This window comes from Pseudopipra pipra, chromosome W, assembly GCF_036250125.1.
Source record: "Pseudopipra pipra isolate bDixPip1 chromosome W, bDixPip1.hap1, whole genome shotgun sequence".
Classification (NCBI taxonomy): Eukaryota; Metazoa; Chordata; class Aves; order Passeriformes; family Pipridae; genus Pseudopipra; species Pseudopipra pipra.
In genome coordinates, this window is record NC_087580.1 from 4,777,383 (window position 1) to 4,804,537 (window position 27,155).

A 27,155-nucleotide genomic window follows, 5' to 3' on the forward strand; every position below is an offset into this window, starting at 1 on the left:
GTGCCTGGGGCTGTGTCTGTGCTGCTGAGCTGGGCCGGGCTCCTGGCACACGGAGCTCCTGGCAAGTGGGCAGCGCTGCAGAGAGACAGCTCTGCCCAGGAGCAGCTCCTCTGCACAGCCCAGCAGGGCTGAGGGCACTGCCAGGGCAGCTCAGGGACACCAGCAGGGCACACACAGAGCTTCAAGGGGCTCAGGGTTGGGAGGGTGACTGAGAGCTCCCTGCAGGAGGAATCTTGGCAGGGCTGCACACGGGCAGTCTGGGGCTGCAGGGCAGTGCAGGGGCAGCTCCTGGAGGCATCTCCTAAAGCTGACCCAGCCCCAGCTGATGGGACGGGTGAGGAGGGGGCTGTTGGGGGGCCCTTTGGCAGAGCTGTGAAGCCGGGGGTGCAACCAGGGGTGCCCAGGGCTGTGGGGCAGAGTAGGGTCCTGCAGCCCAGGGCACTGCTGGGCAGGGACTCTGCTGCCTGCCAGGGGCAGCTCTCAGCCGGCCCAGGGAGCTGCTCCAGGGCTGGGGGAGAAGGGCTGTGGGCAAGGAGCAAACCCCAATTGACAGGGGAAGGCAGGGCAGGGCCCTTCTGCTGTCGAGACGGTGCAGCACATGTCAGGAATGATCACAGCTCCAAATGACTGCTGGGGGTTTCTAAGAGGAATTTTCAGGAAATGCAGCAAGGCAGGGGCATCCTGAAAGGGAAGGATCCTGTACTTCCAGTGTTCTGCTTCGGGTTCCCAGGGATGGGCAATGAGAAAGATCAATTCATGTCTCCATTCAGGAGGAAGCATGGAAAATCTAAAGCTCTTCTTCTTCGAGGGCAATGGCGCAGGGAGTGTCAGAAATCAGCCCCCTGGGCCTCACAGGCAGCAGCAGTGGTGCTTTTCCAGCCTCCTCAGGGTTGCTCTGCTGTTGCCATCAGAGCCTGCCCAGCCAGAGGTGCCCCTGGCACCAGAGTGCCCTGTGCTGGGAGGGCTCTGCAGGGCAGAGCTGAGCACCCAGGGCTGGGATGGGCTCTGGATGCACTGCCAGGGCCCAGCCCTGGGCACAGGGAAGCAGCTGCTGGCAGGGACAGCTCCAGGCAGCAGAGCCTGAGCACTCCTCTGCATCACTCTCTGCTCAGCTGCACAGGGAAAGAGGGAAGAGTTGGGAGGAATTGATTTTGCAAGTGGAGTCTTCACAAAACCCCACTTTTTTTCCAGGCATCTTTGAAGGGGATCATCCACCAACAGAGAGGTGCAAATAGCACAGGGAACCTGTGTGCTGACCAGTAGGTCACTTGTGGGCAGAGCAGCTCTCCCGAGTCTGCCCTGGGGCACAGGGAGCCCTTTGGGACCTCAGAGCTGTCCAGGGTTCAGGCTCAGAGCAATGGGGAGGGTGAGAATTCCTGCCCGGTCAAGGAAAGTGCTCTCATAGAGCAGCACAGAGCTGAGTTGAACAAAGTTCCCCCAAGGAAATCCAATGAATTTGGAGGAGATTGTAAAGCAGCAGAGGATTGACTCAAGGCAGCCCTGCCCTGACTGTGCTGCCTCTCCTGTCCCCTCCCCAGCGCGGGACGCGCAGAGGCCGCCCGGCTCCCCCCAGCCAAGGCCTGCCGGGCCCCGCCAGCAGCGGCTGCTGGCCCAGTCACTTCCAGTCACTCCCAAGAGGATCCCAGTTGCCCTCAAGGTGGTCCCAGTTGCTCCCAGTCCCCCCCACGATGGTTCCTTTCACTCTCAGGGACTCCCAGTCTGAGTCCAGTCTGGCCCCAGGCACTTTCAGTCACTGCCTGGAGGAGGCCATTTGCCCCTGCATGGTCCCAGTTGCTCCCAGGATGATCTCAGTATGTGTCCAGTATGTGTCCCAGTATGGTCCCAGGAACTTGCAAACACTTGCAGTACAAATCCAGTTTGATCCCAGTCATCCCAGTATGGTTGCAGTGCCTCTCACATACTCCCAGTATTATTGCAGTCACTCCCAGTATGGTCCCAGTATGAGCCCAGCAGGGGCCCAGCTGCTCCCACTCTGATCCCAGTTGCCCCCAGTGTGGTTGCTCCAGGATGGATCAGGAATGGGGACCCCTTTGTGCCCCCCCCTTGTGTCACCCTGTTCTGGGGGAGCTTTGGGGGGACATCTGCACCCCAACAGAGCATCCAACACATCCCAAAGTGTGCTGGGACCCCTTTGAACTTGGGAATTCAGGGGAACCATGGAAAACCCTTTTCAGAGAGAAAACTAGGTGACCCGAGTCCTGGATGCTTTTAGGAAAGAGGTCTGAACATTTCTTGAAGAATGGGGGAGGTGACTTTTTTATTCTTGACCTTTCCAGTTCTCCATTTGGGGGCAGGATGTCCTCTGGGCCAAGGTTTTGTTCCCTTTGCAGTGAGTGCAGCCTCAGAGGGCTGAGCCCTCTCTGGCTGGGCTTGGCCTCTCCTGCAGAGACTCAGGCCTGGCTGGGCTGCCCCAGGCAGACGCTGCAGGAAGAAGAGCTCAGGCCGCCTGGCTCTGGTGTCCCTGGGGCTCAGCCTGTGCCCCATTGCTGTGCAGGGGCTGAGCCCCACCTCTGCCTCGGGGCCTTGGCCAAAGGGCTGGCAAGGAAGAGGCCCAGCAGCCTTGGGGCCTGCCCAGCTTTCCTCCTCCCTGGGGGCTCTCAGTCCTCCCCTGACACCGTGTGGGCCCAAGGCCTTGCTGGCTTCGGGCTCACGGCCCGCCGGCACCATCCCAGCGGCCTGACCCCCCTCCTTCCCCTCTCTCCAGCCTCTCCTGCCTTTTCTGGCAAGGGGCCATCCAAGGAAAACCCCGGTTCTCAGCAATGGCACCTGTGGCACGGCTGCAAGGCTCGAGTGGGCCAGGCAAGAGCAGGAGCACCGAGAGCCTGAGGAGCCAGGAGATGCCCTGGCTGGGCATCGTGCTGCTGCGGGACGAGCTGACACCTCTGCACAGTCTCTGCCCGTCCCTGCCAGCCGACTTCTGCCCAGGCTCTGGGCACGGGGACGCAGCACTGACAGTTTTCAGCCACAGCGCTGTTCCACAGAGGCTGTGATGTCACAAGGCCCTTGCCTGGCAGCCAGGAGATGGGCAAGGCAAGGCAAGGACAGAGCCTCTGAGCCACCAGCACGCTGTCCCCAAAGGCTGGGCTGGCACAGAAGCCCAGAGTCCCTGAGGCTGGCAGAGACTTGTGAGATCAACCAGCGTCCAGCCTACGCCCCATCCCCAGCACGTCAAGCAGAGCACGGCACTCAGTGCCATGGCCAGTCTTTGCTTAAACACCTCCAGGGACGCTGACTCCACCACCTCCCTGGGCAGCCCATTTCAATACCTAATCCCTGTTTCTCTCCAAAAAGTCCTGCTCCTGTCCCTGACAAACAGCCCCTGACAGGCAGGTCCTCGTGTCCTCTTGTCCTGTCGCCTGTTGCCTCGGAGAAGGGGCTGACCCCCACCTGGCTCCAGCCTCCTGTCAGGAAGTTGTGGACAGGGAGAAGGTCAGCCCCGAGCCTCCTCTTCTCCAGGCTGGAGAAGCCCAGCTCCCTCAGCTGCTCCTCACAGGCCATGCACTGCAGACCCTTGCCCAGCTCCATTGCCCTGCTCTCCACCCACTCCAGTCCCTCAAGGTTCTCCCTGAATTGAGGGGCCCAGAGCTGGACGCAGCACTCCAGGGGTGGCCTCACCAGTGCCCAGTCCAGCAGAAGCATCACTGCCCTGCTCCTGCTGCCACACTCTTTCTGATCCAGGCCAGCCTGCCCTTGGCCTTCTTGCCCACCCGGGCACCCGCTGGCTCAGGTTCAGCCTCTGTCCACCAGCACCCCCAGGGCCTCTCCCACGGGGACCCTTTGCAGCTCCTCTGCCCCCGGCCTGGAGCTGCAGGGGGTTCTTGTGGCCAGAGGCCCCAAAGGCACCAAAGGCACTCTTGAACCTCATGCCCACGGGCTCGGCCCAGAGGTCCAGCCTGTCCAGGTCCCTCTGCACAGCCTTCCTGCCCTCCAGCACATCCACACTGCAAGCCAACTTGGGGTCCTCTGCCAATTTTCTCCTGGAAGACTCAATGCCCTCCTGCACATCCCCACGAAAAATAGGCAACAGGACTGGGCCTGTTACCCAACAAGTTCTAGTGCTTGACAAAGGAGCCCACCCAGCAGTGGGGAGAAACTGCTGGCAGGAGATTGAATGGGGGCAATAGACAATGGATGATGGACAAGTTCTGGGCCATGGCCATTTGTTAGAAAAAAAATGTAAAAGTTTAAGGCCTGCCATATTTCAGTGGCCAGAGACCTGGCAGAGAAATCTATTTTTGAGACCTGGACACCAAGAAAGCAGAATTTCTAAACCACAAAGACCCTTAGAGAAACCAGAGACAAAGACAAAACTAACACAGACAGTTACTGAGGCTCTCTCTATCCAGGGAAAAGGCAAGAAAAGGACAAAAATTGTGGACTAAGTATCATGCAAAGTGAGAAATCAACAGCCAATAGAAGAGAGAAGAAGAATTCCTGTAGAGAACTGGTAAGCCAATGGACAGGAGTTCCTTTGTCTGCTAAAATGTAAAAATAGTTAAATGTGGGGAGCATGTCTGGATGCACAGGGGATGTGCCAGGCCGAGGGGCCCGAGGGGACATGCGCAGTCACATACAACTCTATTGGCTGAAGAAGTCACATGGTACACAGGGATTTAAGAGTGGGAAATTTGAATAAAAGTTCTCTTTGACCATACCACCGCACGAGGAGCGTCTTCATTCCTTGTTATACAAGGACCCATGCTACAAATGGCGACCCGACAGGGACATTTTTAGCTTATATTAAGTGAGATAAATATCCTGGATCAGGAGATTAGCCGGTAACTCCGGGATCGTCTCGATTTTCGGAGACGGGAGTTTTTACCGCAAAAAACCTTGACGTCAATAATCCGTGGTCTTAGTGGCATCTAAGAGACGGACAGTTTAGTTTAGCGAGCTCAAAAATAGTAAGATAGTGCACAGAAGAAGAGAAGAAAGAAGTTGAAGAAGAAACCGAGAGGTCAAAACAGCCACCGAGAGAGCGAAGAAGGTCAAAGCAACATCAAAGACGGTGAGTCTGTCTGGAACGCATTCCGCACGTCTAAGACTGATCCCTGGGCGAGACGTGGCTGCAGCTCGGAGCCCCGAGCTGCGGAGCACCTTAAGATCGTCAGGGAAAGGCCTGTTTGTTCCCTAAGTGTCGGTCATTTTTGATAAAGCGACCCTTCGCTACCGACTGTGTGGACCACGTGCAAAAGCGGCTTGCCGCTGCCGCGTCCTAGCAACCCCAGCCACCGCTGACCCCCGCGGAGCCCCCGTTCCAGTTTTCTGTCCTGCAGAAACTGGCCGCGGCTCCCCGCCTGCTCGTTGCTGCTGACTGACCCTGCGGCGTGCTTAAAAAGCACTGCCAGCAAAAAGCCCTTGCGCCGTGTTCAGACCGGGCGGGCTTTACCAAGGCGCCGAGCCGCGCCTTCCAATACAGCGCGCTCCGACCCCCGCGCCGCCCAGCGAACCGCGGGAGCCCCTGGAGCCGCCGCTGCCGCCGCTGCGAACGCCGCGCTCACCGGAGACGGAGCCGGGACCACGCCGAGCCGTCGCCACGTGACCAAGAGGCCGCCGCCAGCGCCGCCGCTTCGTTCGCCGCTTGCAACCCGCGCACGCCGATCGCCGCAACCCCAGGTCACCGCCTCTACAGCCAGCCCCCGCGTCCGTCGCTACAGCTGCCCGTGCCGCCGCCGCCGCTTGCCGTCTGCCGCCTGCACCGGGACATCAGCCGCCGCCGACGGGACGCCACAGCCCAGCCGACAGTGAGCCAACACAAATCCACAAACCGACAGACCCTCTTCAGCAGCGCACCCCAGCAGCGCCGAGGCTCAAAGGTAACATGGGAAACTTTTTCCCTACCGAACTATCACGAGACACAGAAACACTGGCTGCTCTGCTGAATCCTTACTATGTTCAGGTTACAAGGGCTGAACTCTCAGAGTTGGTGCGGCTCATTAAAGCAGCCGTACCAGAACTGCCTCTAGTTGAAGCCCTCAACATTCACATATGGGACAAAATAGGCAACCTTATCAAACTCAGGGCTCAGGGAGGAGATTCCCAGGCAAACAATGCTTATCCAGCCTGGCAAGCTATAATGACTGCATTAAGCAGATCCCATAAAAGAACGACGAACTCATACACCCCCACTCACGCTGCAACCAGCAGCCCCACTTTTACGCGCCGCAATTCAAACACACAAACCGCGGCGGGGGGAGGGGGTGGAGCCGTTCACAATTCAACTCTGGGGAAGGGAACAGGAAACTCAAGAGACACGGACCGGCGGGAGGGAGCGGGACCTCAAATGCGAAGTTCCAGTCCGTGGGACAGCAGCAGGGGGTCCCGTGACAGGGGTGGGGGGGCTAGCCCAGCTTACTTGCCAACCCATCCCACGCATGAACGCCGAGTACGCGCCCAGGGGCGGGCACCACCATCTCGCCCGCCACGCGATACGGACGCTGACCCATCCTTCCCCGCCCCTGCGCCGTCTTCCCCAACCACCACCACCACCCACCCACAGGCAGCCGCTTTCGCCGGAGCTGCAGGGGGGGGGGAATGGGGAGAATGGGGGGAGGAGGAGGGGGATTTCGGGATAGCTCCGCCGGCAAAGGATGAAGCGACATACCGAGAGGGCACAATTGATAGGTGGGCTTTATGTAGAGAAGAGGCATTGCGTACTGGGGACTTACAAGTTATACAAGCATGTCCAGTAATTATCGGCCCACGTCAAAGCTGCAGATTCCAACCATTACCACATGAACTAACCAAGGAACTGAGACAGTTAATAAGAGAAACGGGTGTTTCATCCCCTAACACGCTTGCATTTTTAGAATCACTAAGTTCCACATATATCTTCATGCCTCATGACTGGAGAACCCTGTTACAAATAAGCCTTTCTAACACACAGTACAATGTATGGCTGAACGATTTTAGAGAAATCTGTTCTGCCTATGCTAATGACCCACAAGCAGGGGTATCAGCACACCAACTCACAGGGGATGGTAACTATCGTTCCATAGATGCACAAACCGGCTACAATAGAGAGGTATACGAAGTCATTGCAAAGCATGCCCTGCGGGCAATAAGGAAATTACCCTCATCAGACAGAGACGCAAACTTGTCATTTACAAAAATAGTACAGGGCCCAACAGAATCTTATACAAAATTCCTAGATCGGCTGCAATCTGCTCTGGATAGGCAGATTGAAAATGAGGAAGCCAGAGAAATCCTTAGCAGAAGACTGGCTTTCGAAAATGCTAATGTGGACTGCCAGAGAGTTCTGCAAACCCTTCCTAAGAGGGAAACTTGCAGTATCTCAGAATTAGTTCGTGCCTGCCAAGAAGTAGGTTCTTTAACACATCAATCAGATTTGCTAGCAGTAGCACTGAGTACTCAGTTAAGGACACAGCAGGGGGCCAGACCCAGAGAAGGTTGCTTCATTTGTGGAGCCCCCGACCATTTCCAAAGGGACTGCCCTCAGAGACCCCTAGCATTGGTACCTCGAAAGCAAACCAAAGCAAGGAGGATGCCAAAAAACTGGAGGCGAGGGGCGCTGTCGCACGCCCCGGTACAGCAATCACATGCGACACAAGGGAACAGGCTGGCGATTTGCGCCCCCCCAGCTCAGCCAGCGCTCTGTGCCCCTACACCCCAGCCAGCAATCTGCGCTCCTCCACCGCAGCCAGCGCTGGGCTGGACTTATCCAACAGGGACACAGTCCTTATAACTTCCACTGAGGTGGTGCTAATCCCGACTGGGTGTTGGGGTCCCCTTAATCCAGGGGTACATGCACTGCTGATTGGAAGGTCCTCCACTACCAGAATGGGTTTGTTTGTGCTGCCAGGTGTAATAGATTCAGATTCTCATAGTGAGATTCTAATAATGGCTTGGACCCCTTCACCCCCCTGCTTCATTCCGAAAGGACAGAAGCTTGCTCAGTTAATCCCCTTTTACAGTGCGTCGCCTGCAGGGGAGGGGGGGAGGGAGCGGGGTTCGGGGGCCTTTGGCAGCACGGGACAACCACAAGTTTACTGGGCAACAGCCATCACAGCCACACAGCCGCTCATGACGTGCCAGGTTAATGGGCACCGATTTACAGGCCTTTTGGACTCGGGAGCCGATGTCTCCATCATAAAGGACTCCGAATGGCCACTTGACTGGCCTACTGTTTGCCCAGCTGCAACCATTCAAGGGGTAGGAGGTACACAAAGACCCAGACAGAGTGCTCAAATACTCACTGTCTTGGGGCCGGAGGGACAATTAGCAAAGGTAGCTCCATTCATAGCTCCAATCCCTTGCTCTCTGTGGGGACGTGATATACTTTCACAGTTTGGCACAGTCATGCAAATACCTCCTGCAAGCAGCCAGGTTTTTCAATAGGGGCCATTGGTCAGCCGTCCCAAGCACCGATTAAGCTGGTCTGGAAAAGTGACCAGCCTGTCTGGGTAGACCAGTGGCCCATGAAAAAAGAAAGGCTTGATCATTTAAAAATGCTTGTAGAGGAACAATTAGAAGCAGGACACATTGTGCCAACAAATAGTCCCTGGAACACTCCTGTATTTTGCATTCCCAAAAAATCTGGCAAATGGAGGATGCTTCAGGATCTCAGAGCAGTAAATGCAGTCATTGAACCTATGGGAACATTGCAACCAGGATTACCCTCACCTGCGATGCTCCCAGCAAACTGGCCTCTGACAATAATTGATTTAAAAGATTGCTTTTTTACCATATTCCTGCATCCCGAGGATGCCCCAAGGTTTGCATTTTCCATTCCAGCATTAAACAACTCACAGCCTATGCAAAGGTATCACTGGGTTGTTCTCCCTCAAGGGATGAAGAACAGTCCAACCATATGCCAAACAGTAGTTGCAAATGCTATTCAACCCATTAGAAAGCGTTTCCCCTCTGCAATAATATATCAGTTTATGGATGATATTCTAATAAGCATGGCCACAGAAAATGAACTGCAAATTGTTGTTACTGCCTTGACTGATGCTGTCCAAGAAGCAGGCTTGCAGGTTGCAGCAGAGAAAATCCAGCGATCGCAGCCCTGGACCTATCTTGGATGGAGAATCACGCAGCAACAGATTTCCCCACAGCCACTGCAACTCGAGGTAAAGAACACTTTAACCCTAAATGAGTTGCAAAAACTCCTGGGAGCTATTAATTGGTTAAGGCCTATTCTAGGCTTAACCACAGAGGAGCTACACCCTCTCTTTGTGTTATTAAAGGGGGACTCTGATCTAACGTCTAACAGGTCTCTGACAGCAGAGGCAAAACAGGCGTTGGACATTTGTGCCAAGGCAATAGAATCTAGGCAGAGCAGAAGGAGAAATCCTGAACTGCAAATCTGCCTGGCCTTAGTTCCCAGCAGGTACCAGCCATTTGCAGTCTTGTTTCAGTGGGACCAGACTGAAAAGGACCCACTGCTGGTTCTAGAATGGCTATTTCTGCCCCACACCCCACATAAAACTGTATGGACAATTAATGAAATGTTTGCTAAGCTTGTTATTAAAGGCAGAGCTCGACTACAGGAACTAGATGGAAGGGATCCAGCGGTCATCTACATTCCAGCCACGAAGGACAATTTTGCTTGGATGCTGGCTGAGGACACCGAGTTCCAAGCTGCCTTAGCAGGTTTTGATGGTAACATTTCAGTTAATCTCCCTAAGCACAAACTTTGGGCAGAAATCGGTAATTTACCTTTAAGAACCACGACTAGATGCAGGAGTGAGCCAATAAAAGGCCTCACAGTTTTTACAGATGCATCTGGACGATCACAAAAAGCTGCAGTGACTTGGGTGAATCCTGATACAGGACAATGGGAACAAAAAGTACAGATCATGAACCAATGCTCTGTACAGGTTCTGGAACTGGCTGCTATTCGTATTGCCTTGGAAAAGTTTTCTGAACAACCTGTTAATATTGTCACTGATTCTTGTTATGCTGCAGGGTTAGTTTCACGTCTAGAATGTTCATTTCTTCGGGATGTTTCTAACCCTCATTTGTTGTTTGAAATGCATTCTATTTGGTTCCTTGTCAATCACAGAAAGTTTGATTTCTATATAATGCACATCAGGTCTCACACTGACATGCCAGGGCCAATAGCTGAAGGGAACCGGGAAGCTGACAAAGCAGCAATGTTCAACACAGTACCTAGGACCCTTGAGCAAGCAAAATTGTCCCATTCATTTTTTCACCAGAATGCACGCTCTCTAAAGAGACAATTCAAAATTACTATCAATCAAGCCCGAGATATCATATTGTCTTGTCCAGACTGTCAAAAAATCACCCCTATGCCATCTCAGGAAGGTGTTAACCCCAGAGGGTTAGTATCCAATGAAATATGGCAATCAGATATTACACATATCCCAGAATTTGGCCCCTTGAAATATGTACATGTAACTGTAGACACACATTCACAGTACATCACTGCTACAGCACACACAGGTGAGAAAGCCAAGGATGTAATAAGACACTGGCTAAGCTGTTTTGCTACCCTTGGCACTCCAAAACAAATTAAAAGTGATAATGGACCAGCATACGTCTCTGAAAAGGTAAGGAACTTCCTATCAGAATGGGGAATTTCACATATTACAGGAATTCCTCACTCGCCTACGGGACAAGCAATTGTAGAAAGAGCACACCGCACACTGAAAGAGATGCTAATAAAACAAAGAGGGGGGGAGAAGCTATGTAGTCCGCAAGAACGTTTGTGGAAAGCCACATATGTTATCAATTTTTTAAATTGTGACAGTGCTGAAAGAAGCAGATATGAGAAGCAGCACAAATCTCAGGCGTTTGCCTCTCCCAGGCCGCTAGTCATGGTAAAAGATTTGATTTCGGGACAGTGGACAGGACCTTTAGATCTTATGACTTGGGGGAGAGGTTACGCTTGTGTGGCAACAGGAAAAGAACTTAAGTGGATTCCCTCCAGGTGTGTAAAGCCCTATTTGGATACACAATCACAGCTGCAGGAACCAGATAACTCAGGAGTTTAAAAACAGTTATGTTATGTTTCAGTTTATGTTAATGACCAATGTGGTGACAAGCAAACTGCAAATACTGGTGTGTGTATGTTTGTGTGTGAATGATGACGGCCGTCGTGTGTGAGCTGAGTGAATGAATAAGAGAATTGTGTGACTGGAAAACATAAAAACACAGAATACCTCACAAAACCACATTACCTACACCACAAGGTCACTTTGAAAGAATTGAGTTTTGATATGCTTACCCTGTTTCTTGAATAAAGTTGAAATCCCCAGTTATTAAAAAACCCTCAGATTAATAAAAGTTATAGTTTACACACAGTTGGGCTAAAGGCCCCAAGTTAATAAAATAGTTATCCAAGTTGCACTACCCTATAGGAATATAAGGTTTTAAAAGGTTCATGTTAGAGTTAAGAAGCTAAGCGAAGCAATGCGCTGGGTCGCTGCGAAGCTTGGTAGTTTACAATGTTCTAGTTGTTTGCACTGTTTTTTACACTGTTTTTTGTGACTTCTTTAAATATTTGAGAGAGGGGATGTGTGGGGAGCATGTCTGGATGCACAGGGGATGTGCCAGGCCGAGGGGCCCGAGGGGACATGCGCAGTCACATACAACTCTATTGGCTGAAGAAGTCACATGGTACACAGGGATTTAAGAGTGGGAAATTTGAATAAAAGTTCTCTTTGACCACACCACCGCACGAGGAGCGTCTTCATTCCTTGTTATACAAGGACCCATGCTACAGTTAAAAGTTTTGAGAACTGATGTACAGGTGTTAGAGAGCAATTCCCGTGTCCCTTCAGTGCTGAATGAAGTAGGGTCACCTCTGGAACCCAACCAACTGCTCAGAGATTTTATTCCCCGGCTTTCACTGACAGTTTCTGGGGACCCAGATGAGACAAAGCAGCGCCGACAGGGCAGAGCAGAGGAATCGTTGGCCCTGCAGCGTGTACCAAAGGAGTTTTGGGGAGATGTTCCAGTTCCCTGGTCTGGAGAGTTCACTACGCCTTCTTTTCTGGGAAAAAGAACAGGCCATGAATTTTGGGTCCTTGATTTTAAGGCCTTTTGCCTGCACATAAGGCACAGCAATGGGAAGGACGCAGCGTGAGGCTGAGAGGTTTCTGTCATGGTTTGTGGGCTTGGGTGAGATTGGGCCATAATTACAGGACACCTGTAAAATCTGGGCTTTGGGAAAGGTTGGGGAGGGTTGGGAAAGGTGTTCAAAGGGTGGTTTTGCCTGAGGTGTTAAACATGGGAGCGGGTCTATCTTCCCAATTCCCGAGGGAAGAGATCCCAGAAAGCTCCCCTGCAGGTTGTGTTTTAAGGAACAGGAGAAGAGACCGAGGGTAAGGGGTTTCTTTCCTGGAGGGAAGGGCTGTCATTCACTTGCAGGAGCCCTGTGCTGCAATTGCCAGTCTGACTGCCCAAATTGAATACGGACAAAGATTCCTGACAGACAAAAGGTGGCAGGACAGAAAGCTCTTGCTGCCCATGGAGTGCCCAGGGTGGCCCCCAACTGCATCTGAAACCCAAAGGTTCCAGGCTTTCTTTCCTGGGGGAAAGGCCGTGACATCCCAAAGAGTCCCGTGGCAGACAGGTGGGGCTGCACTGTGGGGGTGTGAGGTGTTGGTTCTTTGGTTTCCAGGGGCTATTCCAGAATGGAGAGGACAGGCTGTGACACCACAAAGGGACCCATGGCACAGGGGTTGGGCTGCACTAGGGGCTGTGAGACATTGGTGTTTTGGTTTCCAGCAGCCATTCTGGAATGGAGGGGATAGGCTGTGACATCACCAGAGGGCCCATGGCACAAAGGTGGGGCTTCACTTTGGGGTTTTAGGGCGTTGGTTCTTTGGTTGCCAGGGCCCATTCCGGAATGGAGAGGATAGGCTGTGACACCACAAAGGAGCCCTTGGCACATGCATGGGGTTGAACTGTCACGTGGTGGGGGCTTGGTTCTTTGGTTTCCAGAGGCTATTCCAGAATGGAGAGGATAGGCCAGAATGGATAGGACAACAAAAGGGCCCAAAGCACATGGGTTGGTCTGCACTATGGTGTGGGGTGTTGGTTCTTTGGTTGCCAGGGCCTATTCTGGAATGGAGAGGACAGGCTGTGACAAGAAGTGCCTGTCACAACTGCAAAGACGGACGCACAAGTATCTTATGTGGGCATATTCTCTGCTCTGCCCTGCACACCCTTAGTGCTGGGGTCAAAACTCAGCCTCTCTGCTTCCCTCTCCTGAGGGACTTGTTCTTAGACATCCCTTTCCCCTCCCGGCAATTCCCAAGCCTGGACCCGGCTCTCATCCCCTCTCTGGTTCAGAGTCCTTGTACTGGGATGGAGTTGTGATGATATTTTTGGTCTGTGTTTGGCCTTTGCCACCTGCAGTAGTTTCTAGTTCTTCCTGCCAAGTTCACTGATAAAACAGTAAATTTGTCCTTGGAGGGAGAACTTCTGTATAAACTGTTTTAATTGGTCTCCTGTGATTGGTTACTGGCTCGTCAAGGGCATTTGGAGGAGAAAGTGATGATGAGGTGAGGAAGGCTCGCCCCCAGACTCAATTGGGAAAGACCCCCAGGACTCACTGCGCCTGCATGAGGGGATTTCCAAGTTTCTCACCCATGCACAGAAGGGGTGCACTGACATAACCAAGGGGGTGGGATTGGGAACCCCTGACGGGGCGGTGCTGGCCACCCCTCCCCGGGCAGGTGTGCTCAATGAACTGTATAAAAGCAGACATGCTTTCTGTGCTGGGGGTCAGCTCTACACGAAGGACCAAGTTGCTTTTAGCGGGGATGCCTGCTGGAGTGGGAGCCTGCCAGCCCTCCGGAACACGCAGCTGCTGCAGAGAGGCTTTAGAAGTGGTTAGAGTGGGTAAGACTCTCTTGTAGGTGACACCTGGGTGAGTAGGGTGCTGTGCCTTCCTTTTAGGGTCTTTTTGTTCACTTTTCTCCTCCCTATTCCCTTTCTCTTGAGTGCCTATGTTTTCACTGTTAGCCACCTTTCACAATAAATAGTTACTTTCTTAAGTAGCAACGGTGTCTAGTTTTTCACCTTCCAGTATCTCTCGGACCTTTTCCCTCCCTGATACACGGCATGTGCCTAAACCACCTTTCTCCAGGATTTTGTAGTTCTGAGACTGTCCAAACCCCCCTGTTCACAGGATTTTTAAGGTCTGAGAATATTCAAACCCCCCTGTTCCCAGGATTTCTGGAGTCTAGGAGTGTCCACATCCCCCTTCTGTGATATTTCAGGGTCAGGGAGTGTCCAAACCCTCCTGTTGCCAGGATTTTTGAAGCCCCCCCACTTCTCCCCAGTAACCAGAAGTGCAGAGAACTGGGAAGCTTCACTGTGTGCGGGGAGCTGGGGCCGTGCTGGGGGTCCTGGTGGTGCTGGGAGCCCCCCCGGCTGCGGGCGAGGAGCTGTGGGGTGAGCGGGGGGAAAGGGGGAAAAGAGGAGGAAAGAGGGGCTGATGTCCCACATCCTCCTTTTCCCCACCTTTCTGACCTCTCCCACACCTTTCCCATCATTCCCCACTCCTCAGTCCCATCTTGCCCCGGTCCACTTTTGGGGGGTTCCACTCCCCTCCCACTGAATTTGGGATTCCCAGCACCTCTTTTACAGGGTTTATGTGGGTCCTGGCACCTCTTGGGGTCTGCTGGGTGCCCCGTTGGGGTGCAGATGCCCCCACAAAACCCCCCCAAGAACAGGGTGACACGTGAGGGACTCAGGGGGTTCCCCATTCCCGATCCATCCTGGGGCTGGTTCTCCCCCCTCAAACTCTGCTCCCCCTGCGGTTTCCCCCCAAGTCACCCCCAGCCCCTTCTCTCCAGTGAGCAGGACTGCAGAGCACTGAGAAGCTTTACTGGGAACACTGGGAACAGCCAGGTAGGGTGAGAACAAAAGCAGGGAAGGGGGGGACGGGCGACCCCCCCAAATGAGCGCAGGGTTTGGGGGGTCCCGGCTGGGCCCGAGGAAACGGGGAGGGGCTGCGGCCGCCGGCGGCTCAGGAGCTCTGTGGGGAGAGAAAAGGGGGTGAGAGCGGGGTGGGGGGGCAGGGGGGGCACAGAGGCTCTGGGAGAGCAAGTGGGGGGACAGGATCCCCATTTGGGGACCCCCCTTTACCTTCTCCCGCAGGTAGAAGCCGAGCCCCAGCGCCAGGAAGACCAAGCCCAAGACGAAGCCCCCGACCCCCACCAGGATCTTGCTGCGGACGGTGTCCAGTGGCATCTCTGGGGGGAGCCGGGGGGGTCAGCACCCCCAAAACCTCCTCCCACGCACCACCCGGCACCCCACAGAGCCCGGCCCGCTCTCCCCCAGCCCACCCGGGGGTCCCTGAAACCTCCTGCCAGTCCCTTCCCAGCCCCTGTAGGGATCCCACCCAGCCCCTCCCAGCCCCTTTAGGACCCTCCAACCCCCCTCCCATCACCCCCAGCACCCACCAAACTCCCTCCCAGTTGCCCCCACTGTGCCCCCGGTGCTGGGGGAGCCGGGCCGTACCCCAGTGCCGGCTGAGGGGGTGCTCCAGGCTGACGTGCTCCACCTGGCAGCTGTAGGTGACCCCGCGCCGGGGGGGGATTTCCAGCATCACCAGCACCTGGTAGCTCCAGTCCCCGTTGGGGACCACGTCGGTGGCCACCACGTGCTCCGGCAGCTCCTGCCCATCCTGGAACCACCTCACCTGCACTGGCGCAGGGTAGAAATCCATCACGGAGCAGAGCAGGCGGCCGGGGCCGGGCTGGGAGCTCGACGGCACCAGCGAGATGGACACGCTGGGGGGCACTGGGAGGGAGGGCACAGGGCTTGGAGGGCATTGGTAGGGATTGGGATGGCATTGGGAGGGACTGGGATGTCACTGGGAGGGACTGGGAATTGACTGGGATAGAAGAGGATTGGCTGGCGGGGCACTGGGGAGAGAGTTGGGAGATGTGGGAGTGAAGTGAGAACGACTGGGAATGGACTGAGAGGGTCTGGGAATGGATCCAGAGGGTCTGGGAGTGGAGTGAGAGGGAGTGAGAGGGACTGGGAATGACTGGGAATGGGCTGGTCTGGACTGGGAAGGAAGCGATCGAGACTGGGAGGCTGAATCCTGACGAGGGAAGTCTTTGGTTTGGGTCTGCCTGGCAACTGGAGCGTCATCAGAGAGACGCGCTGGGATTGGCTGAGGGCGGGAGCTCGGTGGCCTCAGCGGGGTGGAGGCGCGGGGGGGCACTGGGAGAGACTGGGATGGACTGGGGTGCGCGGGGGGGCACTGGGAGAGACTGGGATGGACTGGGGTACACTGGGAGAAACTGGGATAAACTGGGAGAGAATGGAGTGGACTGGGAAGAACTGGGAGGGAGCCAAAGGGCATGGGAAAGGCCGAGGGAGGGCTGAAGGGTCTGGGGTGATTCCCAGGGAGGGTTTGAGGGGCTCCAGAGTCATTCCCGGGGCAGAGCCCGAGGGGACCCGCTCTGCCCCACGCTCACCTCTGCGGTTCACCAGGAGCGGGGTGGACACCTCGTAGTTGTACCGGCATAGGTCCACCGCAGACCGTCTGTGCTCCATCCATTCCGGGTTGCTGTTCCAGTACTTGGCAACCTCCTCCCCGTCCGGTGTGTCCCCCACATAGACCCCCCCATCGCTGTCGAAGTGCACGTACTGCTCCCGGTTGTAGATGAATGTCTCGAAGAATCTCACCCGCTCGGTGCCGTTGATGAAGTAACACTCGCTCGTAGTCAACTCCTGGAACACCCCTGTGTGTGCAGGACACGGGTCAAGGGTGTCCTCGTGTCCCCCCCCATCATCCCTTAGGCCCCCCCAGCAGGCTGGCAGCTCAGGGGGCCACCCCGGACCCCCCTTTCCCACCCCCCTCTGCCCCATGGACGCCCCAGCACCGGCTCTTGGGTGAGGGGAACCCCCCAATCAGCCCCCGGGGATGGACAGGGGGGTTGGGAACCCCCCACTGCTGATCTGATCCCCCCCAGAGCCTCAGGGAACCGCTCCAGGGCTCAAGGGACACCCAGGGATCCCCATGGCACCCCTCTGCCTGCTCTCCCACACCCCCTTGCCCCCTCTCCCACCCCTTTCCCAACGTCCCCACAATCCCCAGAACCCCCCCGCCCTCACTCTGGGGCTCCCACCTCTCCCACTCACTCCGGGCTTTCCAACCCCCCTCCCACTCACTTTTGGGGCTCCCATCCCCTCTTTTCTCCCCTCTTTCCCCCCTTTCCCACCCCATCCCCCTGCCCGCCCCCCCCGCTCACCCGACAGCTCCTCGCCCGCAGCCGGGGGGGCTCCCAGCACCACCAGCACCGCCAGCACGGCCCCAGCTCCCCGCACACGCTCCATGCCCAGCGCCGGACAGCTGCTGACAGCCCCAAACCAGCCGGGCGGCGCCGTTTTGGGGGGTTTGGGGCGCGCTGGGCTTGGCTGAGGGCGCAGTTGGGGCCCTTTTGTCGAGGCGTCTTCCCGGCGACTGATGAGTCATCAGCGCGGCGCGCTGGGATTGGGCGCGGGCGGCGTGGGCGCTTTGGGATTGGCTGAGGGCCGTTGGGGGCCCCCGCGGCAGCCCCGGGGCTGGGGGGTTCGGGGGGTCCGTGGGCTGCGGGGGAGGGGGGAGCTCAGGTGAACCCAAAAATGGGCTTCCAGGGAGTGCAGAGAATTGGGAAGCTTTACTGGGGACACCGGGAGCAGTCGGCTGGAGTCAGAACAAAAGCAGGTACAGGGGGACACATGACCCCCCCAAAATCAGCACGGGGATGGATTGGCGGGTCCAGGCTGGGCCCCCTCATCCCTCTAAGGACCCTCCAAATCCCTTCTCAGCCTTTCCATTTCCCCGCAAAGCTGCTCCCATCCCCAAAAGACTCCCCCAAACTCCCTCCCAGTTGCCCCCAGGACTCACCAAGGCCCCTCTGAGCCCTCCCAGCACCCACCAACCTCCTTCTCATCCTCTCCATTCCCCCCTAGACCCTTTTCCTTACCCCGAAACTCCCTCCCAATTTCCCCCTAAGGCCCCCAGAGCCCCTCACCCCCCTCCCAGTGTGCCCCCGGTGCTGGGGGGGCCGGGCCGTACCCCAGTCCCGGCTGAGGGGGTGCTCCAGGATGACGTGCTCCACCCGGCACCGGGGGGGATTTCCAGCATCCCCAGCACCTGGTAGGTCCAGTCCCCGTTTCCTCAAGAGAGTGCGGAGGAAAAGACTCCAGGCCAGGGGAGTGGATGAGATGAGATAAAGAGAGCAGGTCCTTCAGTGGAGCCTCAGGCCAGGGGAACACACACGACGGGCACCCCCCAGGCAGTGGCTCTGGGATTTTAGAACAAGGTCCATCCAACCCCAGATCTCTCCACCCCCCACTTCTGCCCCGTTCTGCCCCCGACACACCCCTTTGGGAATTGGGCTTGGGATCTTTGGGACCCCTTCTTCCTCAGCTTCATCTTCTTCGCAGCACCCACAGTCCTTGGAGCTCCTCCAGAGTTCCGGGCTTGAAGGTGGCTGTGTCTGTGGGATGTCTTCTGGTCCAGGCTTTTCTACAATTCTGCCTTGAAAAGAAGACTAAACACGCTAACGGGATTTAGAGGGATTGATGTGGGATGGGGTAACAGGGTTGGGGATGTGCAAACATTATGCTACAGGGTAAGGGATAGAATGCAGCTCCATTAAAATCTACAATCACTACACCACTACTTCTAAAATATAACAAAGTTAAAAATTCCAAAAAGCTCTGAGGCATCACACCTCTTCTTTTACAGTTCTATCACAACTTTTTATAAGTCAATCATATTATATTATAGAGCTCCATTTCTATGTTGGGTAGGTACACCTTTTATATATCTTCATATACCTTTATATACCTCTTATAAACCTTTTAATGCCTTATAAAATCCCAGGGACCTTGCTTGAAACTCCCTGGATCCAGGGACTGAGAGGATCTCCCTGAATAACACTTTCAGTGGGCACTGGAATCCTCAGGATCCTGGAACCCCTGGAGCATCAACAGCTTTGTCCCTCCAAGGGGGTCCCAATTTGTTTCCAATGGTTCAAGAATACAAAATAAACCAAATACCAGTTTCCAAAACCAAATCAACTCATAGGTCCAGAAATCACAAGTTAATATCCAAAATACCAGAAAGGATTTCTTTAAGATTCTTTCTTTGCAACCTGAAGTACCCTTAATACAAAATTAACCAAATACCTGTTTCCAAAACCAAATAAACCAAATACCAGTTCCAGAACCAAATAAACCAATGAGTCCAGACTCCCAAATTAATATCCAAAATCATGGCTGGGCTTCGCGAATGAAGATTTGGGAAGGGCTCTGCCCACATTTGCTACAAGCACACTGGTGGCTAAAGAGGCCAATACGAGATAGACACGTCCAGTTGCAAAAGGCAGAGCAGAAAGACTCCTTGGATGGGATCGACAGGACACGGTTCTTTCTGCGTTGTCTTTTCTCCTCGATGGTGATCCTGCTGCGTTCTCAAAGGAAGCAGCAGCGTTAGAGATGGGGTGTCTCCAGACCTCCCGACTGGAGGCCAGAGTAGACCGGTGATGAAGATCAATATGGCCAAGGCTGATATGTTGTTTCAGGCAGTCCTTGTATCTCCTCTTCGGGGCTCCTCTCTTGCGTCAGCTGGTGGCAAGTTCACCACAGAGCACGATCTTAGGGAGGGGGTGGTTGGTCCTTCATCCTGGAGACGTGCCCTGCCCAGCACAGCTGTGTTCTCAGCAACATGGCCTCAATACTTGTGACTGCTGCCTGTTCTAGAACAGATGGATTGGTCACATCATCTGACCAGTGGATGTTTAGGATTGTTCGGAGGCAGCGTTGATGGAAGCGTTCCAGGAGTCGCAGGTGGTGGCTGTAGATGACCCATGATTCGGATCCATATAAGAGAGTAGACAGCACAATGGCTCTGTAAACACTGATCTTTGTGCTTTTCTTCAAGTGTTTATTTCGCCAAACTCTTTTATGGAGTTTTCCAAAAGCTCTCCATGCCTTTGCTAACCTGTTGTCCATCTCTCCGTCAATCTCACCATCCGAGGAGATGAGGCTGCCCAGGTAATTAAACTGCTGGAGTGATTTGAGCTCTGATTGGCCAATGGTGATGTGGGGATGATGGAAGACTTCCTGAAGTGCAGGTTGATGGAGAACTTCTGTTTCCTTTAAGCTGACTTCCAGCCCAAAGAGCTCAGCAGCCTCAGCAAAGCAGGATGTTAAACGCTGCAGAGCTGCTTCTGTGTGAGCGACGAGGGCGGCGTCATCAGCATAAAGCAGCTCCCGGACAAGATGGTTTAAGGTCATGGTGTGGGCCTTCAGTCGCCTTAGGTTGAAAGGGCTTCCATCAGTGCGGTATTGGATGTAGATCCCGTCCTGATCAAGACGTCACGTGTGTTACATATTCATGACCCACGGGCAGTGGGCGGTGCTCTCTGTAAATCTCGGGACACGCCCCTGGCCCTGCGCACTTCTCTCTGCTGCTCGTCTCGGTGGTCGCGGGGGGTGAAGGCTCAACGTCTTCCTCTCTCGGAGCGTGCGCAGTCGCTCAGCGCCTTCCCCTGGCGACGGCTCCTCATTGGCTGCCCGTCCGTCCGCTCGGTGTCCCACTGGCTGCTCATTGGCTACATTTGCTCCATCGCACCCTCCCATTGGCTGCCCCTTCGCGCCCCCGCGCAGCTTTCCCATTGGCTGCCTCTGGGCAGCTCCCCATTGGCCGCTCACCGGCAACCCGGCTGTTCTCTGAGCAACAGCCCCGCCCCTTCCACTGGCACTGATTGACCTGTGCCGATTGCAGGCACCTTCACACCCTCCCCAGCACCCGCAGCTGAACAGTCTCCCTTGTCAACAGCAGGGCAGCATTTTCCCAATAGCGACTGAACATTTTCCCTTCTCATCCTGGGGCCAGGTATGGGGTGCAGGAGGGTCCTCGTGTCTGGGAATGGGGGTTCAGGTGGTCCCAGTGCTGGGTGAGGTGGGTCAGGGGGGTCCTGGTGCCCAGGAATAGGGATTCAGGGGGCCCTGGTACCAGGAACGGGGGTATGGGGGGTACCTGGGCCTGCAAATGGAGGTTCAGGGGGGTCCCAGTGCCCAGAAATGGGAGTTCAGGGGGGTCCCAGTGCCCAGAAATGGGAGTTCAGGGCAGTTTCCGTGTTCGGGAATGGGAGTTCAGGGGGATCCCCTTCCCAGGAATGGTCTTTCAGGGGGTCCCTGTGCCCAGGAATGGGGGTTCCAGAGGCTGGATAAGGGAGTGTAGGCAGGTCCCCATGCCAGAGAAGGGCTGCAGAGGAGTCCCCTTCCCAGGAATGGGGATTCAGAGGGTCTCCCATTCCCGGGAATGGGGCTTCTGGGGGTGCCGGTACCAGATAAGGGGTTTAGGTGAGTCCCAATACTGGGGGAGGAGGTGCAGGGGGTTCCTCATGCCCAGGAATGGGGGTTCAGGGCAGTACCAGTTTGAGAATGGGGGCTCAGGGGGGTTCTGGTGCCCAGGGAAAGGGTGTTCAGGGGGGTCCCAGGGATGGATAAGGGGGTGCAGGGAGGTCTTTGTGCCAGGGAAGGGCTGCAGAGGAGTCCTCTTCTCGAGAATGGCAGTTCAGAGGGGTCCTGGTGCCCAGAAATGGGGGTTCAGGAGGTGCCGGTTCCAGGGGGTCCCACTGACCCTTCATTGCCCCCCGGGTCCCCCAGGAGCCCCAGGAGCCCCCCCAGCCCCAGCGCTGGAGCCATCGCGCTGCTCCGCTGCCTTTGGGGAACATCCCTCCTTCAACCTGTCCTGCTTTGGTCACAGGCCTGGAAAAACAGTTTCTTCTTCTGGAATGCTTCCCAGCCCTGGGGCTGGCCAAGATACTCCTTCTTATCAGTGCTGCTCAGGCCCACGTGGTTTAGTCTCAGGACTAAGATATCCACCTGAACGCAGCCGTGGGTGGATCCAGGACTCAGCCCTGCCTGGTACAGCTGAAGGAATTCACAAGACTTAAACTCTATTTGTTGAAATTAAAGATTTTCCCAACATTTCCCCCTCTGAGACTTGTTGAAATTTTCAGCAAGTCTCACTGATGAGCTTTATAACACTTTGGGTTACAAACATCGGTACAACAGTTCACAGAAATGCAGGAAAGACAATAATCACTGTCCTCACAGTCACTGGAATTCGTTTCACCCATGGAGAGGGGTCTGAAAATGAGGATGATCTTTCCCAACAACTGCCCAGATCCTCAGGAATTATCGTCCTTTTGTACTTCATGTAAGACTCTAACTTGTTCCCAAAAGGTCCAAATTAGTCCCTACAGTGCCTGAGCAGCACTGATAAGAAGGAACATCTTGGCCAGCCCCCAGAGCTGGGAAGCATTCCAGAAGAAGAAACTGTTTTTTCAGGCCCGTGACCAAAGAAGGGATGTTCCCCAAAGGGCCACCAGAGACCCTCAAGAGACCCCTACTCTGATGTAAATGAGTTCTGAAAACTGATTCAAATGTGTAAGAGAATCTGTGGGAGTATTTAGTATATATGCATGAGTTTGGGGAAATGTAATGCACATGTATTAGTTACATCCACAGAAACCAGGGTGTGAGACAGCCCAGTGTGGGGGTGATGGGAGGAGATCCCCCCACCCCCCACCCACACACCTGGTGCTTAAAAAAATTAAACCACTTTCTAATCCTGACATTGCAGTGACAGAGTTTTATTCCCGTTTGGTGACAGTCCCAGTTGCTCCCAGTATGATCCCTGTTGCCCCAGCTCTGGTCCCGAGGGGTCCCAGTCCTGGTCCCGGTGTATCCCAATGTCCCAGTCCATCCCAGTCCATCACAGCCCATCCCGGTCCCTTCCCAGCAGCCGCCGCCGTTTCCCGGGTCCTGTCCCCCCCGCCCCCCCAAGATGCTGACGGGGGTCGGGGCTCCGTCTTTGGCTTCGTCTCCCTGGGCTGGGGCTCGGCCTCCGCCCGCGGGAGGAGCTGAGGGGGGTCCCCGGGGGTCGTGTGTCCCCCCCGGAGCGTGTGTGCCCCCCCGGGACCCCCATCCCGCTGTCCCCCCCTTTTCTCTCCCCACGGAGCTCCTGCCCCAGCTCCCGCTCCCCCCTGGCAGGGGCTTTGGGAGCCCCCCTTTGCCTTGACCCCGGGACCCAAGCGGGGGGCAGTGGGGGCTGCCCAGGGCGGGCACTGGCCCAGGGCGATCGCCCCCCGCCCCCGCGGCATCCGCTGATCGCGGCGCTTCCCCCGCTTTGGCCCCAAAGCGGCGCCTTTAAGGCCGAGTTTAAGCGCAGGGCCCGCGAGTTCAGCTCGGCCCGGCCCGGGGGTCCCGCCGCTCGGGCCCGTCCAGGGGGCCCGGGGGTGGCGGGGGGACCCGGGGCGGTGCCGGGAGGGGTCCCGAAGGGGATCCCGGGGCATTCCCGGCAATTCCCCCGGGCCCGCCCCCCGCGCTCCCTCGGCCACTTTCGCTTTCGCGTCTCCCGAACTGCGCCCAGCGGGGCCAGCGGAGCAGCGCGATGGCTCCAGCGCTGGGGCTGGGGGCGCTCCTGGCGATCCTGGGGGTCTTGGAGGTCTCGATGGGGCAGCCGGAGGGTGAGTGGGACCCCCGGAACGGGCAACTCCTCAACCTTTATTCCCGGGCACCGGCACTTCCCTGAATCTCCATTTCCGGGCACCGGGACCCCCCTGCACCCTCTCCCTCCGCACCGGGACCCCCTGACTCCCAATTGCTGGGCACGGGAACCCCCTGAGCCCCCATTCCCAGAAGGAGACCCCCCTGAACACCCATTCCCTTGCACGGGGACCCCCTGAACTTCCATTTCCGGGTACTGGGACCCCCCTGCACCCTTTCTCATCAGCACGGGGACCCCCTTAAACCTCCTTATCCGGCACCAGGACCCCCCAGTTTCCATTCCTGGGCACCGAGACCCCCCTGAACAGCCATTCTCGGGCACAGAAACCCCCGTCAACCTCCATTTTTGGGCACTGGGACCCCCCCTGAACCTCCATTACCGGGAAGAGGACCCCTCTGAACCTCCATTCCCGGGCATCGGGACCCCCTTGAAACCCCATTACCGGGCACGAGAATCCCCCCCCCCTCCATTTCCGGGCGCTTGTACCCCCCTGCACCCCCTCCCGCAGCACTGGGAGCACCCTAAAGCCCCTTATCTGGCACTAGGACCCCCTGAACCCCCATTCCTGGACACAGAGACCCCCTGGACACCTATTCCTGGGCACTGGGAACCCCCCTGAACACCCATTGCAGGCACAAAGATCCCACTGCACCCCCTTATCCAAAACAGGAACACCCTGGAACCCCTATTCTTGGCACTGGGACCCCCCTGAACCCCCTTATCCTGTACCGGGACCACTATGAACCCCCTTTTCCTGCACCAGGACCCCCTGAACCCCCATCCCCGGCTCCAGGACCCCTCTGAACCCCATTATCCTCAACAAATACCCCCCTGTGCCCCTTTGCCTGCCAATCCCGCCTCTCCCAGCCCCCTGATCCTCCCTTTTCCTTGACCCTGGGACCCCCTGGACCCCCGTTCCTGCCTTTCCCAGCCCCCAGACCCCACTTTCCTCAACACCAGGGACCACTGGACCCCCCTGGATCCCCTATCCTGCCTCTCCCAGTCCAAGTCCCCTCTTTCCTTGAACCTTGGACCCTTCCCAGCTCTCCCAGTTCAACTTCCTTGACCCTTGGACCCCCCAAACCCTTCAATCTCTGTGACCCCCCCCCAGTTCTCCACTCCCTGTGCTTCCTGCAGGGGGGTCCCAGGCACCGGGAATGCCCTCGACTGCAATTCCTGGGCACCAAGACCCCCCCTGAACCCTCTTATCCTGCACCAACATCCCCCTGTACCCCCTTTCCCAGCTATCCTGCCTCTCCCAGATCCCAGATCCCCCTTTTCCTTGACCCCGGGACCCTATGGACCCCCATTCCTGCCTTTCCCAGACACCAAGACCCCATTGTCCTCAACACTGGGGCCCCCCGGGCCCCCCTTTCCTGGGCACAGGGACCCCTGGATGCCCCCTCCTACACCCTCCTTTCCTTGGCCCTGGGATCCCCAAACCCCCTTCCCGGCTTTCCCAGCTCTCCCAGCTCTCCCAGTTCCCCCTTTCCTTGACTCATGACCCCCCCAGACCCCCCAAATCTCCGTGTCCCCCCAGTTCTCCACTCCCTGCGTTACCTGAACATGGCGGTGACAGAGCCCAGCCCGGGGATCCCTCAATACCTGTCCATGGGATACGTGGATGGGATCCCCTTCACGCGCTACGACAGCGAGCGGGGCCGGACGGAGCCGCTGACGCCGTGGATGGCGGCCGGAGCCGAGCCGGGATATTGGGATGAACAGACCCAGATCAATGAGGGGAACCGGCTCGTGGCTGCCACAGCCCTGGAGATACTGCGGGGCCGGTACAACCAGAGCAGAGGTGAGTGGGGGGAGCCGGGAAATGGGGGATCTGTGGGGCTGGGCTGGGGATCCAGGGTGCTCCAAGGGGCTGGGACGGGATCTGTGGGGCTGGGACACAATTCCATGGATCCCACCATCCCAGGTCTTCACACGGTGCAGCGGCTTTATGGCTGTGACCTCCTGTCCGACGGGAGCGTCCGTGGATCCAGTCGGTATGGCTACGACGGGCGGGATTTCATCTCCTTCGAGCTGGGATCCGGGAGCTTCGTGGCGGCCGATGGAGCTGCCCAGATCACCAAGAGGAAATGGGAACACGATGGGATTGTGGTGGAAAACATGATGAATTACTTGGAGCACACCTGCCTGGAAGTGCTCCAGAAACACATTGGATATGGGCAGGAGGCGCTGGAGCGCAAAGGTGAGGGAGACAGAATTCCCATGGGAATGGGATTTGGAAATGTGAGATTAGGGAGGGTGGAACTGAGGAATTCTGTGGATGTATCTGAGTCATCCAACTCCCATGGGAATTCCATGGATGGATCCCACTGTTGTCCCATCCCATTCCCCTAGTGGGAATTCTATGGATGGATCTCACTCCAGTCCCATTCCCATGAGAATTCTGTTAATGGATCTCACTCCAATCCCATTCCCATGGGAATTCCATGGATGGATCTCACCTTTATCCCATCCCAGATCCTCCCGATGTCCACGTGTCCGGGAAAGAGGAACACGGGATCCTGACGTTGTCCTGCCACGCGTACGGATTCTACCCCGGGATGATCGGGATCAACTGGCTGAAGGGGGATGAAGTGCGGGATCAGGAGACGGAGTGGGGCGGGATCGTTCCCAACAGCGACGGCACCTTCCACAGCTGGGCCAGGATCGAGGCGCTGCCGGGGGAGCGGGAGCAGTACCGGTGCCGGGTGGAGCACGCCGGAATGCCGGAGCCCGGGATCTTCGCCTGGGGTGAGGCTGGGAACGGGCAATGTGGGAGCTGGGCATTTGGGAAGGAGGAATTTGGGAGTGTGGGACAGCGGGATGGGGGTAACCCTCCCCCTCGTCCCCCTCCTGCCCTTCCCAGAGCCGAAATCTGTCAGGAATTCCATCCCAGTGCTGGTCGCTGTGTCCGTCATCGCTGCCGCCATCATCATCATCATCGGCCTCGTGGGAGTCGGTGTCTTGAAGCTCCGATCTGGTAACTCCCGGGATGGGGGTCGGGAAGGGGCACGGATCCGCCCGGCAGCATTCCGGGGATCCTGTGCCACGGGTGCTGATCCCGCTTTCTTTCCATAGGGAAGAGGGAGGGGAATGGATACGACTCTGCACCCACCAGTGAGTCCCAGCAGCGTGTGTGGATCCAGATCCTCTGGGCAGGGATCCCAGGATGGATGCCGGGATTCCAGAGGGGAATGGGGGCCTAATGGCTGGAGCAGGATTGGAAGGGGATTCCAGCTCAGGGCAGGATTCCAGAGTGGGCTCAGGTGGAATTGTGGACTGGGATCAGGGCTGGATTCTGGGGTGGGATTGGCGTGGGATTGGGGTGGGATGGACGGTGCAGGATCAGGAGGGATTCCAGAGCAGTTCCTACTCTCCCTGGGCTCCACAGTCGGCTCCATCCCCTGGGATGGGAACAGGGACATGGTGACTCCTTTCCCCGCTCTCATCCCAGCAGGAATCACAGCCTGAGCGATCCCGGAGCTGGATCCGCCCCTTCCCTCTCCCTGCGGAAAGGCAGGAGCTGCTGGCAGAGCTCATCCCGCTGCTCCCACCCACCCCGGCCCCCCTGTGGCTCTTCCCGATGGATCAACTTCCTGCTTTT

General features: G+C 56.5%; 4 protein-coding genes and 2 pseudogenes across 7 annotated transcripts in view; 3 read left to right on the forward strand and 3 right to left on the reverse strand.

Annotated features, from left to right (window-relative positions):
• LOC135404800 (class II histocompatibility antigen, B-L beta chain-like) overlaps positions 1 to 6,839 on the forward strand; it is a 230,248-nt pseudogene extending 223,409 nt beyond the window's left edge.
• LOC135404463 (C-type lectin domain family 2 member B-like) overlaps positions 1 to 27,155 on the reverse strand; it is a 110,472-nt gene that overhangs the window by 55,828 nt on the left and 27,489 nt on the right. The window lies entirely within an intron of this gene.
• Positions 1 to 27,155, forward strand: part of LOC135404462 (C-type lectin domain family 2 member D-like) — a 110,023-nt gene that overhangs the window by 47,014 nt on the left and 35,854 nt on the right. The gene's annotated exons all lie outside the window — the stretch shown is intronic.
• The window catches only part of LOC135404803 (uncharacterized), a 79,139-nt pseudogene that overhangs the window by 27,636 nt on the left and 24,348 nt on the right, over positions 1 to 27,155 (reverse strand).
• LOC135404801 (class II histocompatibility antigen, B-L beta chain-like) lies at positions 10,607 to 17,407 on the reverse strand. The gene is made up of 5 exons (XM_064639531.1): positions 17,229 to 17,407; positions 16,452 to 16,718; positions 15,484 to 15,765; positions 15,099 to 15,215; positions 10,607 to 10,614 (listed from the first exon to the last, which is right to left on the reverse strand). Exons 1-5 carry the CDS (start codon positions 17,311 to 17,313, stop codon positions 10,607 to 10,609), a joined length of 759 nt encoding a protein of 252 aa, XP_064495601.1. The 5' UTR covers positions 17,314 to 17,407.
• LOC135404431 (class I histocompatibility antigen, F10 alpha chain-like) lies at positions 23,173 to 26,649 on the forward strand. Its single transcript, XM_064639178.1, has 5 exons — positions 23,173 to 23,510; positions 25,092 to 25,355; positions 25,479 to 25,754; positions 26,030 to 26,302; positions 26,418 to 26,649. Exons 1-5 carry the CDS (start codon positions 23,435 to 23,437, stop codon positions 26,627 to 26,629), a joined length of 1,101 nt encoding a protein of 366 aa, XP_064495248.1. The 5' UTR covers positions 23,173 to 23,434; the 3' UTR covers positions 26,630 to 26,649.